Below are 16120 nucleotides of genomic sequence, written 5' to 3'. Positions count from 1 at the left end.
GAAACATACCAGAGAAAAACAGCTAGTCATACAGGTGAGCGCACAGCTGTGCTACCGGGAGTTACACACTAAAAGGAAAAATCCTGTCTCTGCAGGGTGCTATCAGCACCCTGAGGCCAGCAAGCCAGTGGGCAGAGAAGTGCTAGAGCACAGCTAGGATGTCACGTGAGGACACAAGCTGAGACACTTAGACACGCAGAAAAATTCAGATGGTATTTACTGCAGAATTAACCTGTCCTAAAACTGTTTCAGTATCCCTAAATGCACATTCACTACCACACTTGCTCAGATAAGCATGGGAGCTCACTTTGAAATGAAGAGATCGGTTCACTGCTGGAAAAAACAGGAAAAAATGTCTTTAGTATTGTTCCTTAAATATTTTTTAAGGACAGTTCGCTGAAGGGAGGGAAGTCCCTAAACACCTCGCTCTGCCTAAATACCCTTTCCCCCTCTGCTAAATAAAAGTCTTCTGGAAGCCACAACAGCTCCTGTAACTTTAAACCTGGGCTGAGATCATAGTTTTAGGACTGACCAAACAGAGTGCAGAGGGCGGGCCTGGCTCTTCTTTGAGGACCACCTTAGGCATGCTCCCACCCCTTGGCTAAAGAAAATAATGCTGACTCCACTCCGTTTTGTTCAGCTGTATGGTTATCATCTGGGAAAACCTTCCCCCTTAAGACAACAGCAGCTACAGGAATATTTGGAATACCAAAGTATTTTTTTTTCAGTGATTTCTTTTTGTGATCGCAATTCTTTCCTGCCTCTACAACACTAATCAGAATTGGAATCCATCTGGTTGCAGAATTAGAAGGCTATTCTCTAAGCAGAGCGAAGATGTTTATTAAAGTTCAATTCTTCATCTTCATTCTAGGGAGCATGCCTTTCATAGCTCTTGCTGAAGAAGGTAAGAAGCAGCTTTGGTTAAAATTATTTCCAGTAATTTCCTGTAATTTAACAGCTTGTGTGCTTATTCATAGGCAATATAGTTGCTCTGTCCTGTTTGAAATGCTTTCTTCTAAATTCTTAAGCTAAAACTGAGCATCTTCTACAGCTCTAATCAGGAAATAAACACATCAGAAGTTTTCAGATGGGCTGAGTTACGCTTTATTAGAAAAGACTTCTGTGTGTAAAAGAAGAACCATGCACACAGGCAGGGAAGACATTACATCAGCAGCCCTTGGAAATGTCTTCAGTTTCACTGTCATATAGGCAAAGGAGACTGCAAGCAATAATTTAGTTGTAACTGACATTTAGGCAGTGAAACTCTATATGAGAGTAACTTACAAATCTCTCCATTCAAGAGTTGAGCTTCTGTACTTAGAGGCATTACAAGAGCTTAGAATTTGAGCCTTACGGAGGGTTTTGCTAATACTTATTTAGCCATTAGCAATACAGGCAAGTGAGGAAAACTAAACCAGAAAGAATTATTACCAAGGAGAGATTTAAAAAATGTTATGTATCTACTCAGGAAAAGTTTACTTGGCAAACTTTCTTTTGAATTTCATAAGAAAAATACAATGTAGGCTTTTAGGTAAAACAGATGTTCAAGTCTTTTTACAGCTAATGGAGAAGAGTGATTTATTAACAGTAAATCAGAATTACCCTAAACAGTTCTTCGTTCCAGGAATGTCACATTTAAATTTAGTCTTTGAGTAGTATTTGACTCATGAATGAATTGGCCATCAGGCAACGTGCCTGATGTATGATGTACGCACAACCAGAAAGTATGCCTGCAGCGGCAAAATGCAGCTGCCGTTGCTCCAGAACATGTTCCAAGCACTAGTGCTCTGAGAAAAATAACTTGAAACTCAACCCACTAGTCTTGCAAAGATAAATCCACTTGTCTGACTTGGATTTGGGGACCTAACTGAAACATAGGACCTGATTCTGGCCTGGTGACAATATTATTCTGCTGGAAACAATGGAGCTATATCAATATTGAGTATATGGGGATGTTGGCATGAAACTTCTAATGGGAATTCCTGGTGTTCTGTATGTCAGAATATGAGGCTGAAAGCTTGGAGTTATGCTTCAAAATTTCACAGAAAATGTCAACTCAACAGATACTAGGCAAGTCCCCAGTACTGCTTTCTAGGCTTTCTCTAGGATAAGCACTTACTGCTCATCCAACTAGATTATCCTTTAAAAGCATCAACACAAAATGTAACAAAGTTTAAAGCCATTAGCAATGCAGCAAATCTACCACCATTTTATAGAATTACTGTAAACAGTTTCTGGGACAGCAGAATCATAGGAAAAAAAAATCTTTCATCTTTTGGAGGAGTTTTTAAGCCTGTCTTCTCTCACCTCAGAGATGTCCAACAATAAACAGGTTGAAACTCTACTAGCCAGAAAAATGTCAAAATATTTCCTGCTTGCAAGAGTCTACCTGTGTTTTATTACCAGTACAGTTTGTGTGGAACTCCACAGTCGGATTTAGAACATGGTTTAGAGCCTTTAAGGCTGTCTGTGTCTGTTTAGGTTTTACGACTTTCTTCACATGGGGCCTCTCAGGATAACTTCCAAAGGATACACCAGGAAAATAGACTGCAAATATAAAATAAGCAAGTCTCAAACATTTAGCACGTGTATCACTGCTGTTTACTGATAACCATCAGCAATTGCAAATTAGAACAGACTTAAAATGACAATGCCACCTTCGGCAATCTGTGACCGCACTGACAATGGAGATGGAGAATTTTTTTGCTTGTATAGTAGTAGTTGGAGTGGATATATTCAGATATCTGAATCTCTGGGGTAGACAATTTGACCTGAGGGTTTTACAGAAAAAAAGTCTCCTTATCAGATTCTGCTATCTCTAAACCCTGATCAGGCCATAAATAATCTGCAGCTACGATTTTGTTATATTTGGGCACTCTGTTTTCTGGATTGAGACGGAATAAAGAAAAGCAGGTTTGTTTCACTTTCCAAATGGATTATTATTGGCTCCAAATTTGTCCTTGAATAGCAAATTGACTTAAACTGTTGATTCTAGCGGTAGGTACAACATCGTTCCAGGTAGTGATCCGTGATTTGAGTAGTTTCATTAGTATCTGCTCTTTGAATTGCTGCAAGTTTATGAAAAAGACAGAGGTGCAAAATCCATTTCAGGACAACTGTGAACCAGAAACGTGATTGAACATTATCACCACTGACCCAGTAACAGGACTATCAGCCAACCTAGGAACAACATTTTAGTGAAAACCTATGAAGCTTAAGGGAGAAGTCAGAAATGCTTAAGCATTCTTCACTCAGAACATGCAAATTACATCTAACACCAGTAAGTCAACAATGAATGAAGATTTCTGTTAAAGTTTCCTGGATTGGTTCTAGTCTTAACAGGAATTTTTGGTCCCAGTCAGCAACGTGGTTTCCAAAAGAAACAATAAAAGCTCCTTTAATTGGGTCACATAAAGCAAGACTTAAAGCTGTAAAAGCATAAAATGCAATACTGATGTGGAAGAGAAGATAATTAACTTATTAATTAATTCCACTCTTCATATGTGAGCTTCCAAATAAATTAATGGCAGAAATTAGCAAAAATACAGAAAGAAAACCTAGTAACAAATCTTACATCACTGTCTACTTGAAACACATTCACACATGCTCTGTTTGTATTTTCTATTCATGGTTTAAATCCCAACTGAAAAAGCCAAGTTACTTCAACTTTCTTATAACCAAGGACAGCCCTGAGCACTCTACAAGCCGATGAATTTTTAGACTAAAGCATTTCCCATTGAATGATTAGCAGATTTGTCCTCTGTGATCCTGTTCAGCATGTAAAAATCCAGGCAAATCTTAGAACACAGGATCGAAACAAATTAGTTGAAATGGAAGTTGGCCTAAAATTTTTCTGAGTACAGCGTTAATCAAACAGTTAAAAGCACAAGTGCTCAAATGAACACTTTACAGAGGCAACACATTTCCTAACTTGAAACTTCTCCTTTGGTGCAAGTATCATGGCAGAGAAGGAGGTTACTCTATTGGCTGTCACATAACATGAAGAAAAATTAACACGATTGTTAAAACAAGTTACCACATGTCACTTGAGCTGTATCAACTGTCCACGTTCCTAATCTTACCTAGAGGCAAATACTAGATTATAACTCCTTATGCAAGTCTCAAAATTAAACAAGCTTATACCAGGTCATGTTACTTTACATTTGTTTTGGACTAAAAGTAAGCACGTGAACAGGATAATTCAGATGAAAAGTGTTTATATGGTAAGAAAGGAAAGTTTACAGTCAACCATGAAAGACTAAAAACTTTTCTAATGTTTTTCAAAATCATAAAAACCAAAATAGGCAAAAATCACAAGAAAGGATTTTTTTTTTTTTAACTATCTTGATTTACCCAAACTCTGCTGCCAGCTCAGTGGCAAAACTAAACAATAAAGTCATGCAACTCTAAACTCTTCTGAAAACCAAATTCTGTAACTGCTGGTAGTAAATCAAATGAACAACCAAAACAAACAGTCACATGTGACTCCAAAAGGGAACCAGTTTCGTACTAAGTAAGCATGATAAAACCTTTCAGTGCACATCAGGCTGCAGTATGAGTAAGTGCACTTGTGCATGTGTCCCCATATCTGCCTCTTGTAGAGCTACATTCATATCATGCTAATGTAGTTTCTATGTCCAACACCCAAAACAACTATCAGAAAAGGAGAAAAACATCTTACTAGGATCTCAGTGGGTCTGCAAATGAGGGAGTCTGTATTTTGCAGTGTCTTGGCAAAAGACCAGCAGAGAACAGATAAAATTTGCTTTCTCCTCTTCATTGGGAAAGCAGAGAGGCTTGCCCATCTGTATCTCAAGGGGTAGTTTTTGAATCTGTGTAGCTTTACAAGCAAAGGAAATAGTCATATTTAAAATCTCACAAGGGGACCTTTCATTAACTCAGGCTGCACAGTGAAAACTGGAAACAGAGAGGCTGGATTCTCAGCTCTTGTAATTCAATGGTTTTCACTGAACTCATGGGTTTACCCCAGATCTAGTACTTGTAAATCTGCAAAAATTAGCAGGTGAGAACCTAGAGAGATAGAGCATTTTAATGGATAATACAAACCAGGAAAGGAAGGATAGCCCACAGCATGCAGGCTGTTTGGGCCCGACAGAAGCACGCAGTGTTTCCTCCTTGTGCCGTTTGAGGCAAGCCATACATACAGGCATACCACAGAAGTGACTACTGTTCGCCCAGCTCTAACATATGGTCTGTCTCAGCTGCATGTTTGTTGTGTTGGTTTGTTTGCTTTTTGTCTGGATGTGGTCAGGGACTACAGGATGGAACCCAAGTGCTGCCAGGTCCTACTATTCACTGCATCCCAGATCCATGCTGGGGACAGGCAGCCTCTAAAAGGGTCTCTCCTGACCCCTGCGTGCACATACCATACCCTCAGTTTGGACTGACGCTGCAGCAAACCTTACATAGCTGTGTGGCACACAACTTGCTGCACAGAGCCTCAGAGAAAGACGCAGGATTGAGAGTAGAGGTATGTTGGGATGTTCTAAAGGGAAACAAATGAGAAAAATGAGATTAATTTACCATTGATTTCCCAGTCAGTCTCAGAAGCCCAGCCAAAGAGTCTCAAAGGAAACAAACTGCAATGCTGAGCACATTCTCATGTTGCTTTATGGCTTCCTCATGTTTTTCCATCTTTGTATTTGTTGATCACAAACACCACAACATCCAGCATAAATTGTGTCAGAGTAATCCTTTGTGAGGGCATAATTCAGCTGTGTACACCATTTCAGAGGAACACACACTCTCTTAGGAGGGCTTGAGTAGTATATGAGCTGCTGCTAAATCCATGAAGGGGACACTTAGTTCCAAATGCATATTAAAATGTTTTTATGACTATGAAATCCATCCAAGTATTAACTAGTGTGTTACTAGTTAGTATGAAAGTCAGACTAAACATATTTGCATGGATCTTGCTTGCTGCGTGGCAATATAAAGCAGCTAGCCAAAAATCATTGTGTGAACAAAACTGAAGCCTAACCAGTTTCCAGTTAGTGCTTAGCATGCATATTTCAAACAAATGAGTTAAGAAATGATCATGCCAACAGTTCCTCTGGCAGATACAAGGGGTTAGTAACCTTCATCAAGGCAGCTGTGAAAGGGCATATGGCTATAGCCTCAGAGTTTTGGGAAGGAAATGATTCATTGAAGATTAGTTTATTCCTGTATTAGAAGTAATTTCTTAATTCCTTTTGTCTGCACTTACACATCCCGCTATTTGTGCACAGATTGTCTGCTTACTGCTGCACACCCCATAAAATTGGCTGATCCATTACATGAAATTTTGCACTCTTCCCTTGTCTTAGCTTCAATGCTCATTCCTTGTCAGCCATGCAGTGATAAACACAGTACTCTGATGCTATAGTAAAACTTACACCACTTACAGAATGACATAAGACTTACACCATGTCACAACTCTCATTTTGCTGCCCCAACCAGACCCCTACTGTTCAGAGAAAAAGAAATTGCTATTAAAACTGCAAACAGGGCAACAGAGTCATAGGGCAGCAAATATTAGTAAGAGGAAAGTGGTTTATCCCACATTCCTGGGATGGCAACTCTGAGGTCAGTGTACTTAGACAAGAAATCAAGGGATTGGCATAGCAACATTATCAAAAGCATAAACTTTAGAAGAGTCATCTCTAGTTCTGCAAGGAATATTTTAAAGTAATATCCAATAATGGAGTTGAATAGTTTCTTCTTAAAACCACAGCTCTGTGGCTGATTTTACAATGCCTAAGAGAAAGCTTAGTAAGTTACCAGCTTTTCCTCTTGTGGCTTTGTTTCATAACTTTGGTGGTGGGTCATACACATATAAGCAAGCACTTGAAGAGCAGTTTTTATCTCTACCTGCCCAGTTAAAATAGATTTTGTTTTGCTTTTCTGTAGGTATCCTATACACGGGCAGTGTAGAATTTGTAGCAGTCACAAGACAGGCGATTTGCTTCAGAAGCAGCCAAGTGATTCTTCCCCACTTGGCACTGTCGATTTTAACTCTGGCTTTGTTCCTTTGGCTAAGCCAGCCACAGCAATAGAAACCATCTGTGGGAGGGTGTGGTGACCAAAGGAAATGTTTCTGACAGTTCAGCAAAACATTGTCATCATGAGCTACATGGAATACCTGAACAAAGTCAGTCATACGCTAAAGGCTCAGCTAAATCCTTCCTTGCATGCCACAACCGTTTTTCAACTGGCAGATACTTTCCAAAGTTGGTGTTTTGTCACCGAGTTTCCTTCACTCTGCAAAGCAAAGCTGTCAGTTTTTGTATAAGGAAACTGCATTAAGCACTTCAGGCTTTAGATAGTACATGCATTTTCCTGAACAAAAAGTCTAGATGCTTAAACATATACCAGGGCATTTCTTTATCATGGCATAATATATTACTCCAACTTCCAGAAAGAATTAACAGAAAATGAGAAAATGCCAATGCTGTGGCCCCAAGCAGGCTAAGGATACTGCAGATTTAATGAATTTTGCAGGAGCCACAAGTACAAATGAGAATTTCAGTTCTCATCAAGAAACTTCCTTGCCTTTCCGAAGTCTGAAAATTTTAACTGTCCAAAGGCTCAAAATCCTGAATTCACTATATTATATTCTTCAAAACCTCAAATTTTTGAAGTCCAAAAAATTTGTAGCCTAGATTTGGCAGTGTTGAACTCTTTCATTAAAAAACTAAAACAAAACAAAACCCAAGAGACATCTATATGCTTTTTTCAATACCCAAAAATGCTTAAGCAATTATAGAAAAACAATGGAAAACTACTTTTTGAGAAAAATAAGCTGATAAGGTAGGTTTTGGACCTGACTGTGGAATACATTTAAATTGAGGATTAAGCCAAGTAACAGACAAAATTGTATTTGAAAACTGGAGCTGCTGCTGTGACACTGTGTATTCAAAAGGCAGATACCTTATCAAATCAAACTTTTTTGTTAAACTTCCACCACCATGAATAAAAGTTTCCACTGAACTTCAACTGAATGAGATTCCAATAACAAGATACCGACTTGGAGACTCCCTTTGCTCCCGATCCAGTTAAGGTCTGTGAGTGAAGAATGCTTCCTCAAAGGGCATTTCTGTATTCAGGACATAAATGCTGAATAAAATACGGCCAAAACAGGATGGCCAACACACATGTACATAGACAGTTCTTCCAACATCATCACTTGGTTTGAAAGAATTCAGGAAGCAGATACCAAAAAACAGTCAACTCCAGATAGTTAGCTCAGCAACACCTCGAATGGAAGAGTGATATCTCCCAAGTGACACATCCCACTAAATTCTTTCCCTTGCTTTTCTAGAGAAGCATTTCACAAAGCACCTATTGAGCACAGCTGGATAGGATAAAGTATGGTATTGAGAAGATACAGATAAAAATAAACCTGAATTTTAAGATCAAAGCTTTTGACAGTTATCCTGTTAGTAATTTTTTTGGCTGTTAAAAATAACTGAGGCTGCTTTTTTTTAAATAGGAAGAGAGGGACAATAAGCAATAAAGATTATTTCAGTTCTTGCTAGAAGGAATTGTTTAATGTCAGCCTTTTTTACCTGCTGGTCTCTTATCACAGAGATGGAAACTCATTCTGTTTTGAGGGCTTCCTATTTCAAGGACTAAACCAAAATCCAGGTTTACAACTGCCTTTGCCCACTAGCGTCTGGGTTTATTCCCACTGCCTGGAAAGAAACAAGATCCTACAACATTTTTCATCTTCAAAAGTATCTTTGTTGGTTTTGGAGATACCTGAAAGAAATGCTAATGAACAACAGTTTTACAACTCACTCTCCTTTCCAACACAACCACTGTGCTTTGAAAGCAGCCCTGAGAGGTTTTCCTAGTACACTGTCACTCCGTGCATAACAATGAGTCGTGAGCTCATCTTCCCCTAAGTGGGTCAGGGGATGCTTAACCATGGGACATTTTCAAAGCAGTATTAAACTTTTAAAGACATCAACTTTTCTCCTGGTGTGAGAAGTCACAGCCTGATAGCAGCTGGGGACTTAAAACTGAAAGGCACCCAGCTGGAACTCTGGCAGAAAGAGATGCAATGATTAATTCACATCTGCAGCAACCTATAGCTGCAAACAGAAGAGGCCATACTGCTCGTCGGAGACAATCACAGCACTGTGAGGCAATGTTTTCATTTACAACCTCCTCTGAGCTAATATTAAGAACATATGCAGAAGCACTACATAATGCTATGGCTCTTGCTACATTTGGCCCACACCAGATGAAACCAAGAAAGGACTAAAGCACATAGGCCCTGACATCCCATTTACATCTCTGATGTCGGCAGTACATACGCATGGTGCAGGGAACAGGGAAAGAAGTTTCAAGTCCGACACTTTCTCTCAATTTCATTGGAATATTTTTTATTTTATTACAACTTCCTCTGACAAAGAATTGTCTGGTATGAATGGACAGGGCTGGGACAAGACCTCCACATTGAGAGAAACCAGTTCAACCTGTGAGCTTTAGGAACATGATAGGGGAGCCATATTATTCTAGTTTCCTTTACAGTTAAGGAAAGGCAGCACTATCAAGGATGACCCAAATCTCAGGCAAGCTGAATTACCTTCTAGAAGTATTCATCTTTCCCTACAGACTATAAAATAAGATTAGCGCAAGAAGACACTTTATTTAGGCACCTTTATTAAGGACCTAAAATTAGGCAAGATTAATCTGGGCCACCTCCTTTTGTCAGTCACTGTACATAGAGGGCAAACGCACTGAAATAGATTTTCTACATGTCACTCATTGCCAAGAATCTGCAATAACTTTATCATACAAAGAATAATTATTTGATGTTTTTGTGACATTCACTAATTCTCTCCACCTTTGTTCTGTGACAGTTTCCTTTTCTGCCTTCACTACCAGGTAATTCTTCAGGGCTGAAAGCTACTGCCATGCCAAGAGTATAAGCAGCTTCTCTGAATAAGCTGCTTGTCAACATACAAAACTTATTTCACTTTCTACTTGGGGTTTTTCCTCTGGTAATTGTTTTTCTCCATCTGTGCTTATTTTGCAACTAGCGAATAAAGAATTTTTTTTCAGTTCTGACTGGGATTACAAGGTAAACTCATCCATACCCAATTCACATTATTGAGCTCTACTGCTATTTCTTCCTTTACACTTAACATTTACATAGCATAATCTCAATATTGTACTTTCAAGAGATTACTTTATAAGGAAAAAAGTATTTTAAAGTACTGCCATATCTTAAAACACCCTGATACTTAGAAGGTGGCTAAATCAACACATCTGAAGTCAGGCACCATTCTGCTGTTCTCAACAGAAAATTTTAAAGGCTGCTCACCTAGGGTATTTCAATCAAAAATAACTAAAATATTTATTTTTTTTACCATCTAACTTAAAAATATGATTTATCCTGGTCTGTTGTAGTCTTTCCATGGATTATAAAGCGATTCTAGGGGAAGGTGTCCCTGCCCATGTCAGGGGAATTAGATTAGAATTCGATGATCTTGAAGGTCCTTCCAACCCAAACCATTCCATGATTTTTGAGAGAGAGGCTGGCTTAATTAGCCCCTGTATTAGGCCTTGTGTTGGCATCACATGAAGCTACTTTCTTCATCTGTTAGTGCCTTAAGTGCTACTTGCACACCCTTTTGGCTCTTAAATAGAAAGTGTATCTGTATTCAGGCTTATAAAGGTATAAAAATATAAAATCCTATTTACTTGAGTAAACATAGGATTAGAAATCTAAGTTTAGATCAGTGTTTAGTCTCTCGGCAATAGGACAAATCTCTCAGTCCTGCATTGCTAGAGACAGATGAAGTATTTTTAGTTTGATTCAAAAATTAGTTTGGGGAGCAAGGAAAAAGATGTGCAAGTTTCCAGTAGAATTCAGATGAGCGTTTCAAGCAAAAACAGATTTTTTTTTTTCCAATGTGAAATCATTCATCCTCTGTATGAAAAGTTTCCTTTAAAGTGCCAGTGTGCTTTTTTTGACTCATTTCAAAATTAAGCATTGTCTTTTTCATTTTAAATGCTATTTTTATTTTAAAATGGGCAGTTAAAAGTGAGAAGTTAAATGGAACACACAAAGAAAAATCATTTCCAAGTGATATATGTGCAGTTGATCCAAAGGGATTCTATCCTTTTTTCAATTTTGACTGCTATCAAGCAAAATGCCCATTCTTTCTAATTTAGTCACAGAACAAAAATTCTGTTTACTTGCCTCTATGTCATATACAACACAAACAGGGTGCATGTAGGAGTATAGAAATATTTCATAAGAAATAGTCTAACTATTTGAAACTAGTCTAACAATTCAGAAATATTCTAACTTCAAATGCAGAAGAGATGAGAATGTTTAGGTTACTAAATAAAAATAGGTGAAATTAGTGGAAATAGTGTTAAGATTTAATAAAACAAACATATCATGAATATTTCTCTTACATAAGATATTCAAATGGTACAGGAAATACCTGTTTTTAACTCACTCATGTGAATAGCTGTCCTCCTCCCTGAAGAGATCACTGCAAAGCACTACTAATCTACTACTTGGTATTTACCAAAATACAGAGGTATCAAACTATCCTGCAAAGGTAAAAAGGTTTATGTACTCTTTGTTTGTTATTAACCTATTAGCAGGTGATTATTGTTACCTTACATACATCATAACCTGGGATGCTCACACATCATTTGCCTTTCTCCAATCTCCCCTAAAAATTCTCTGCTTTCTGAAGAGAATGAACATGGCTCTCATTCACACAACCTTCAGCTATCACTGAAATCTTTCCTTGCAATAACTCTGCATTATGCTGAAAAGGTATAAACTGGATTTGAAAATATTTGGACAGACTTTTGCTTTGATTGCAGAAATAAATAGAACTTATATGCAAAATTTGAATCCAGGAAAGAATTTTCCAGAAGTTTTCGGGTTTTTTGCCTGAAGTTTTTGCTCAGAATAATGTCTATTGTTAGCTCTTTGCTTAAATTGAAACACTGGTATCTGGAATTAGCAGAACTCGTATGCCCCAGGCAACAGCATAACAAGCAGCCTCACCTAGCTTTATAATAATGGTGAATTAGAAACTCCCAAGAGATATCACACTACATTAACATCAGCCTGTGTATGATCATAGTTTTATGAATCAGCATGAAGCTTAATCAAACACCACCTATGCTTGCAATGTTTTCTTGATACTGCCAGTTATCGTCACATGTCCATACCTTTCACCTTGTTCCATCTCATTTTTCCTATTGATGGAGTTTGACTGTATTTGTAAAGAAAAAGCATTATGTTGGCCAAAATTTAAATTTTTGTTTTACCAAAGAGCACAGATGACATACAGGTCTAGAATAAAAAAGGAATCTTACACTGTTACCTAAAAAAAAAAATCAAATTATGGCAAGTAAGGTTTATAACTTTAGAAAAACCTCTGAATAAATTTGTATAGAAATATTTTCTAAACTACAGCTACATCCATATACATTAATGATAGTTCTAAAAATAAAGGTTACAGCTGGGACTGAGCTGAAAGATGGGAGAAAGCTCTTGTATTTTAGAAAATGGAAGATGCTTGAAGTCATTTATCCAAATACATAAGCTAATGATTAACTTCAAATCTGGAGTAGTCACATCCACTGGGGGAGAGGGCGGTGCAGAAACTTGTCTTAAAAAAGAAAAACATTTTCTTGGACAAAGTGTTTAGTAACCAATATATTTCAAGGTTGTTTCAGGGTTAAGTTATGTGTACTTAAGCTCTTTGTACAAGAGTATAGCAGAATTCAATGTTAACCCAAAGAATTTTGCAAACGTAAGTAAACAGGGAAAGAGATTTAACACTACATATATCTCATGTTTAACAAAATTTAGATGCCAAAGTAGCCAGAAGATGTGGCTACCAAGTAAAATCCTAACATTTTCTCTAAAATTTCATTCAGCAAGCTCAGTTCTAGAAGGAGGAGAAAGTGCAACAAGTGATTTCAGAGACAGAAACGACACAGAATTTGAAGAATTACCAACCCTAGTAAGTATCATTCTAAATAAAACTTCCTTTAAGTAACCCTGATTTCATATTCCTAGTACTGTCTGGTGGCTCAGATTTTGAATAATCATTATAAAGAATAACCTTGAGTTCTATTTTAAAAAAAGCTCTGACACCAATGCTTTGGCTGTACGAACAATGAAGTTGAAGGTGACAAAGTTGAAAACATTTTTGGCCATTCTGTACTGCAAAAAGCGTTCATACCCCACTTATTTGCTGCCGTTTGCCTCTTCTAATTCACTCTCTCTCCACTAGCTTCAGTGAAACCAAACCAACAAACCAGTGTAAAAAACCTCAATAAAAAGGCAGGTCTGCAATATTCTGCCGTCTTCTCCTATACCTTTTGTAGTCCTACTGAAAGGTCATCTGATCTAGAAACCCTCTAGCTGAGAAGACAAGTCAGAAAATCAGATTGCTTGGGTTTTTTTTTTTAGTTAGGGTACACAAGTCAAAGATGACAGGTGATAGCTCAAAAAGCATCCCCAGCGCACTTGACAGACCAAGAAATTTAAATGCTTATTTCATACACATAGACTGAATGTACTGAGGTTTTCTTTTCCCTCTTTTTCCCCCGCAATTCTTGTAGTTGCCTACAAGACTACACAGTGTAACAAATCTCTTGCAGTTTGGACAACTGATGACCACAGAAAGTGCATTTGCCCCAGCTGAAGACAGTGATAATTCTACTGGTTACGAAGTTAACACACAAAACATTGATGGTAAAAAAATCTTTTATTTCTATTATATTATGTCAAAGTTCTACTGTCATCTATTGAAAAATGTCTGAAGAATTCAAATACCAAGTTTAAGGTGCTCTCAAAGGTAGCATTGCTGATTTTTGAAAAGGAAAAGATTTCCTAAAATTGCTCCTTAATAATCACTCAGCATCCTAATTTCCTAACACATGTATGCTGACAAAAGGAACGAGTAGCTACACCATTTCGTTCACCAGTGGACTGCCAGTTCTACCCCAAGGCAGGCAATACCTCTCTGAAGCTTTCGCTTTCTTTTTAGCTGATTATTACAAAAATCAAACAGCCCTCCAGAATTTTTTTTTTTTTTGACAACTCAAAGACCTTCAAATGCAGAAAACACAACTGTTACAGAACCTGGCTGCCCTCTTGATTTTTGCCAAGTTGCCTGCCTTTGCTTCCCTGGAAGATACAAATTACTGTCACACAGATACAAAGCAAAGGGCACCCACATCCATACAGCAGTCAACGAGCAACAGATGAGAGCAAAAGGCTGATGAAGTGCATTCTGACCTGTTACCTTGTGCTTCGCTATCTTCAGACAGCCTGCTGAGTACCCGTGCTTTTGTGTCTGATGGGATACAGAAGAACGTATGGGCACAAATAAATAGGCTCATGCTCTATAAAGCCTCTTTTGGACCAGGATTTTTCTTTGTGGTTTGCTCTTGTGCATACCAGTAAGAAGTAAGAGCATGAGCATCATGGTTTCTGGTCTGATATTCCAGTCCTATAACAGTATCAATGACTGGTTGTGAATTTAATGTATTTCTGCAAAGTTCTGTAGTATGTATGTTATATTTACTACTTCTCCCTTAAGTAGCCTAAGCCAATTACTTCTAGACAACAGCTATGAGCAAACACTTCTCTTTGTTTGGCTAGCTTCTCTTGGAAGCTTCCATGTGCTACAGTAGTTTCATATCCCTCGATAAATCAGACACATTTGTTTAAAAATTCTGTGTGTTCATTTCCTTTCCCAGCCTGCTTGTCTTTGCTGAGAGAGTTAGACCTCTCTAGTCTTGCCAATAAATAAGAGAAGTAGTATTTAGTGGAATTGAATTGTAGATAGGATTTTCAGAATTTTCCTAAAGGATATGTTAAAGATATGGGATGACATACTTCTAGTCAACTAAGAGGAGTATTTGTGTTTCATGTTTCTGATGGGGACTCAGCCACAAATTCAATTCCAGAATTAGACAAGTGTACTAAACAGATTTTGTACAATCTTGCATACACAAACTACTTGAGGAACTTTTAAACTGACAAAAAGCCTTTAAAAATAGGCAAAGAATAGTTCAGCAAATACACTAACAGCAAGGCAAAATTTTATCAGCATAAATCAGTTTCAAAATTAAAATCTGATTTGTATCTTGATAATTATTTTATAGCAGGTATATCGTTATTGGTCTTAGTATGACCACACTTAAATTTCACTAGTACATATTAAATCACAACCGGTTCTTTAGATTTTAAATTCTATTACTTTAGAGAGCTTTTTGTACTCATTCTCTCAAGATTTTCATTTGTCCACTTCCTATCAAAAGAATAACATATTCCAGAGCCCTCAAACCATCGTGATATAGTTGGTAATAGTTTTCCTTGGATATAGCACTAGAAATTGGGATGCAAAACTCTGTACAAAGCAGAGTGAGTAATTATTCTCTTTCTGGCTTTACAGGTGGACGGAGTGAGGAACCAGAGAAAACCGGAAAAGGTATTAAACAAAAGAATTGCTTATAAAGACAAGGGAGAACTTAACTGCCAGGCAGTACCCTCCTAGAAGCCACTAGCTATGCCCACGCTATTCTCAAATAAAAGTTTTGGGAGGAGCCATGACCTGAACTCTGATCTGCCACCTCTGCTTCACCTGATTACTGTCTCCATAGCCACATCTCTGTGGAGCCCTCCAGCCCAAAGGGAGATGTGCAGGCTACAAATAAGCCTGCTGAACTTACCAAAATAACTTGAGATCACAAGATAAAAAGAAATTTTCCCCAAGGAGCAGGATGCAGCAGGACAGCACCAGTTCTATCAGTAGCCTCTTATCGATTGTCTCCACGAGAAACACACTAATGTTCTCAATTTCCTCTTTCAGGTGGTCTGGAAACAATTGCACTGGTTGGAATAATTATTGGAATCATAGTTGCAGTTGGAATCTTTGCAGGAATAATCATTGCTGTTGTAAGGAAGATGTCAGGCAGGTACTCGTAAGTAAATTCCTAATCAGGCTTTTCAAACAAGCACCATCTTCTCAGCAAGGTCACAGGAATCGCTTTTGAAATTTCTAATGCTTCTATTTTGACAAAATAAGGTATTTCCATGTCATACAGTGCCTATTGA

The 16120-nt window shown here is 37.9% G+C and overlaps 1 protein-coding gene across 1 annotated transcript; it reads left to right on the top strand.

Moving 5' to 3' along the window:
* The first annotated feature begins 834 nt into the window (after positions 1-834).
* On the top strand, positions 835-15991 carry PDPN (podoplanin). The gene is made up of 5 exons (XM_009990086.2): positions 835-904; positions 12928-13013; positions 13618-13750; positions 15459-15494; positions 15876-15991. The coding sequence occupies exons 1-5, from the start codon at positions 835-837 to the stop codon at positions 15989-15991; spliced, it is 441 nt and encodes a 146-aa protein (XP_009988388.2).
* The last annotated feature ends 129 nt before the right edge of the window (positions 15992-16120 follow it).

The sequence above is a fragment of the Tauraco erythrolophus genome, chromosome 23, assembly GCF_009769465.1.
Source record: "Tauraco erythrolophus isolate bTauEry1 chromosome 23, bTauEry1.pri, whole genome shotgun sequence".
Taxonomy (NCBI): domain Eukaryota; kingdom Metazoa; phylum Chordata; class Aves; order Musophagiformes; family Musophagidae; genus Tauraco; species Tauraco erythrolophus.
Note: the sequence above shows the minus strand (reverse complement) of the source record. Positions and strands in the feature narration are given on the sequence as shown.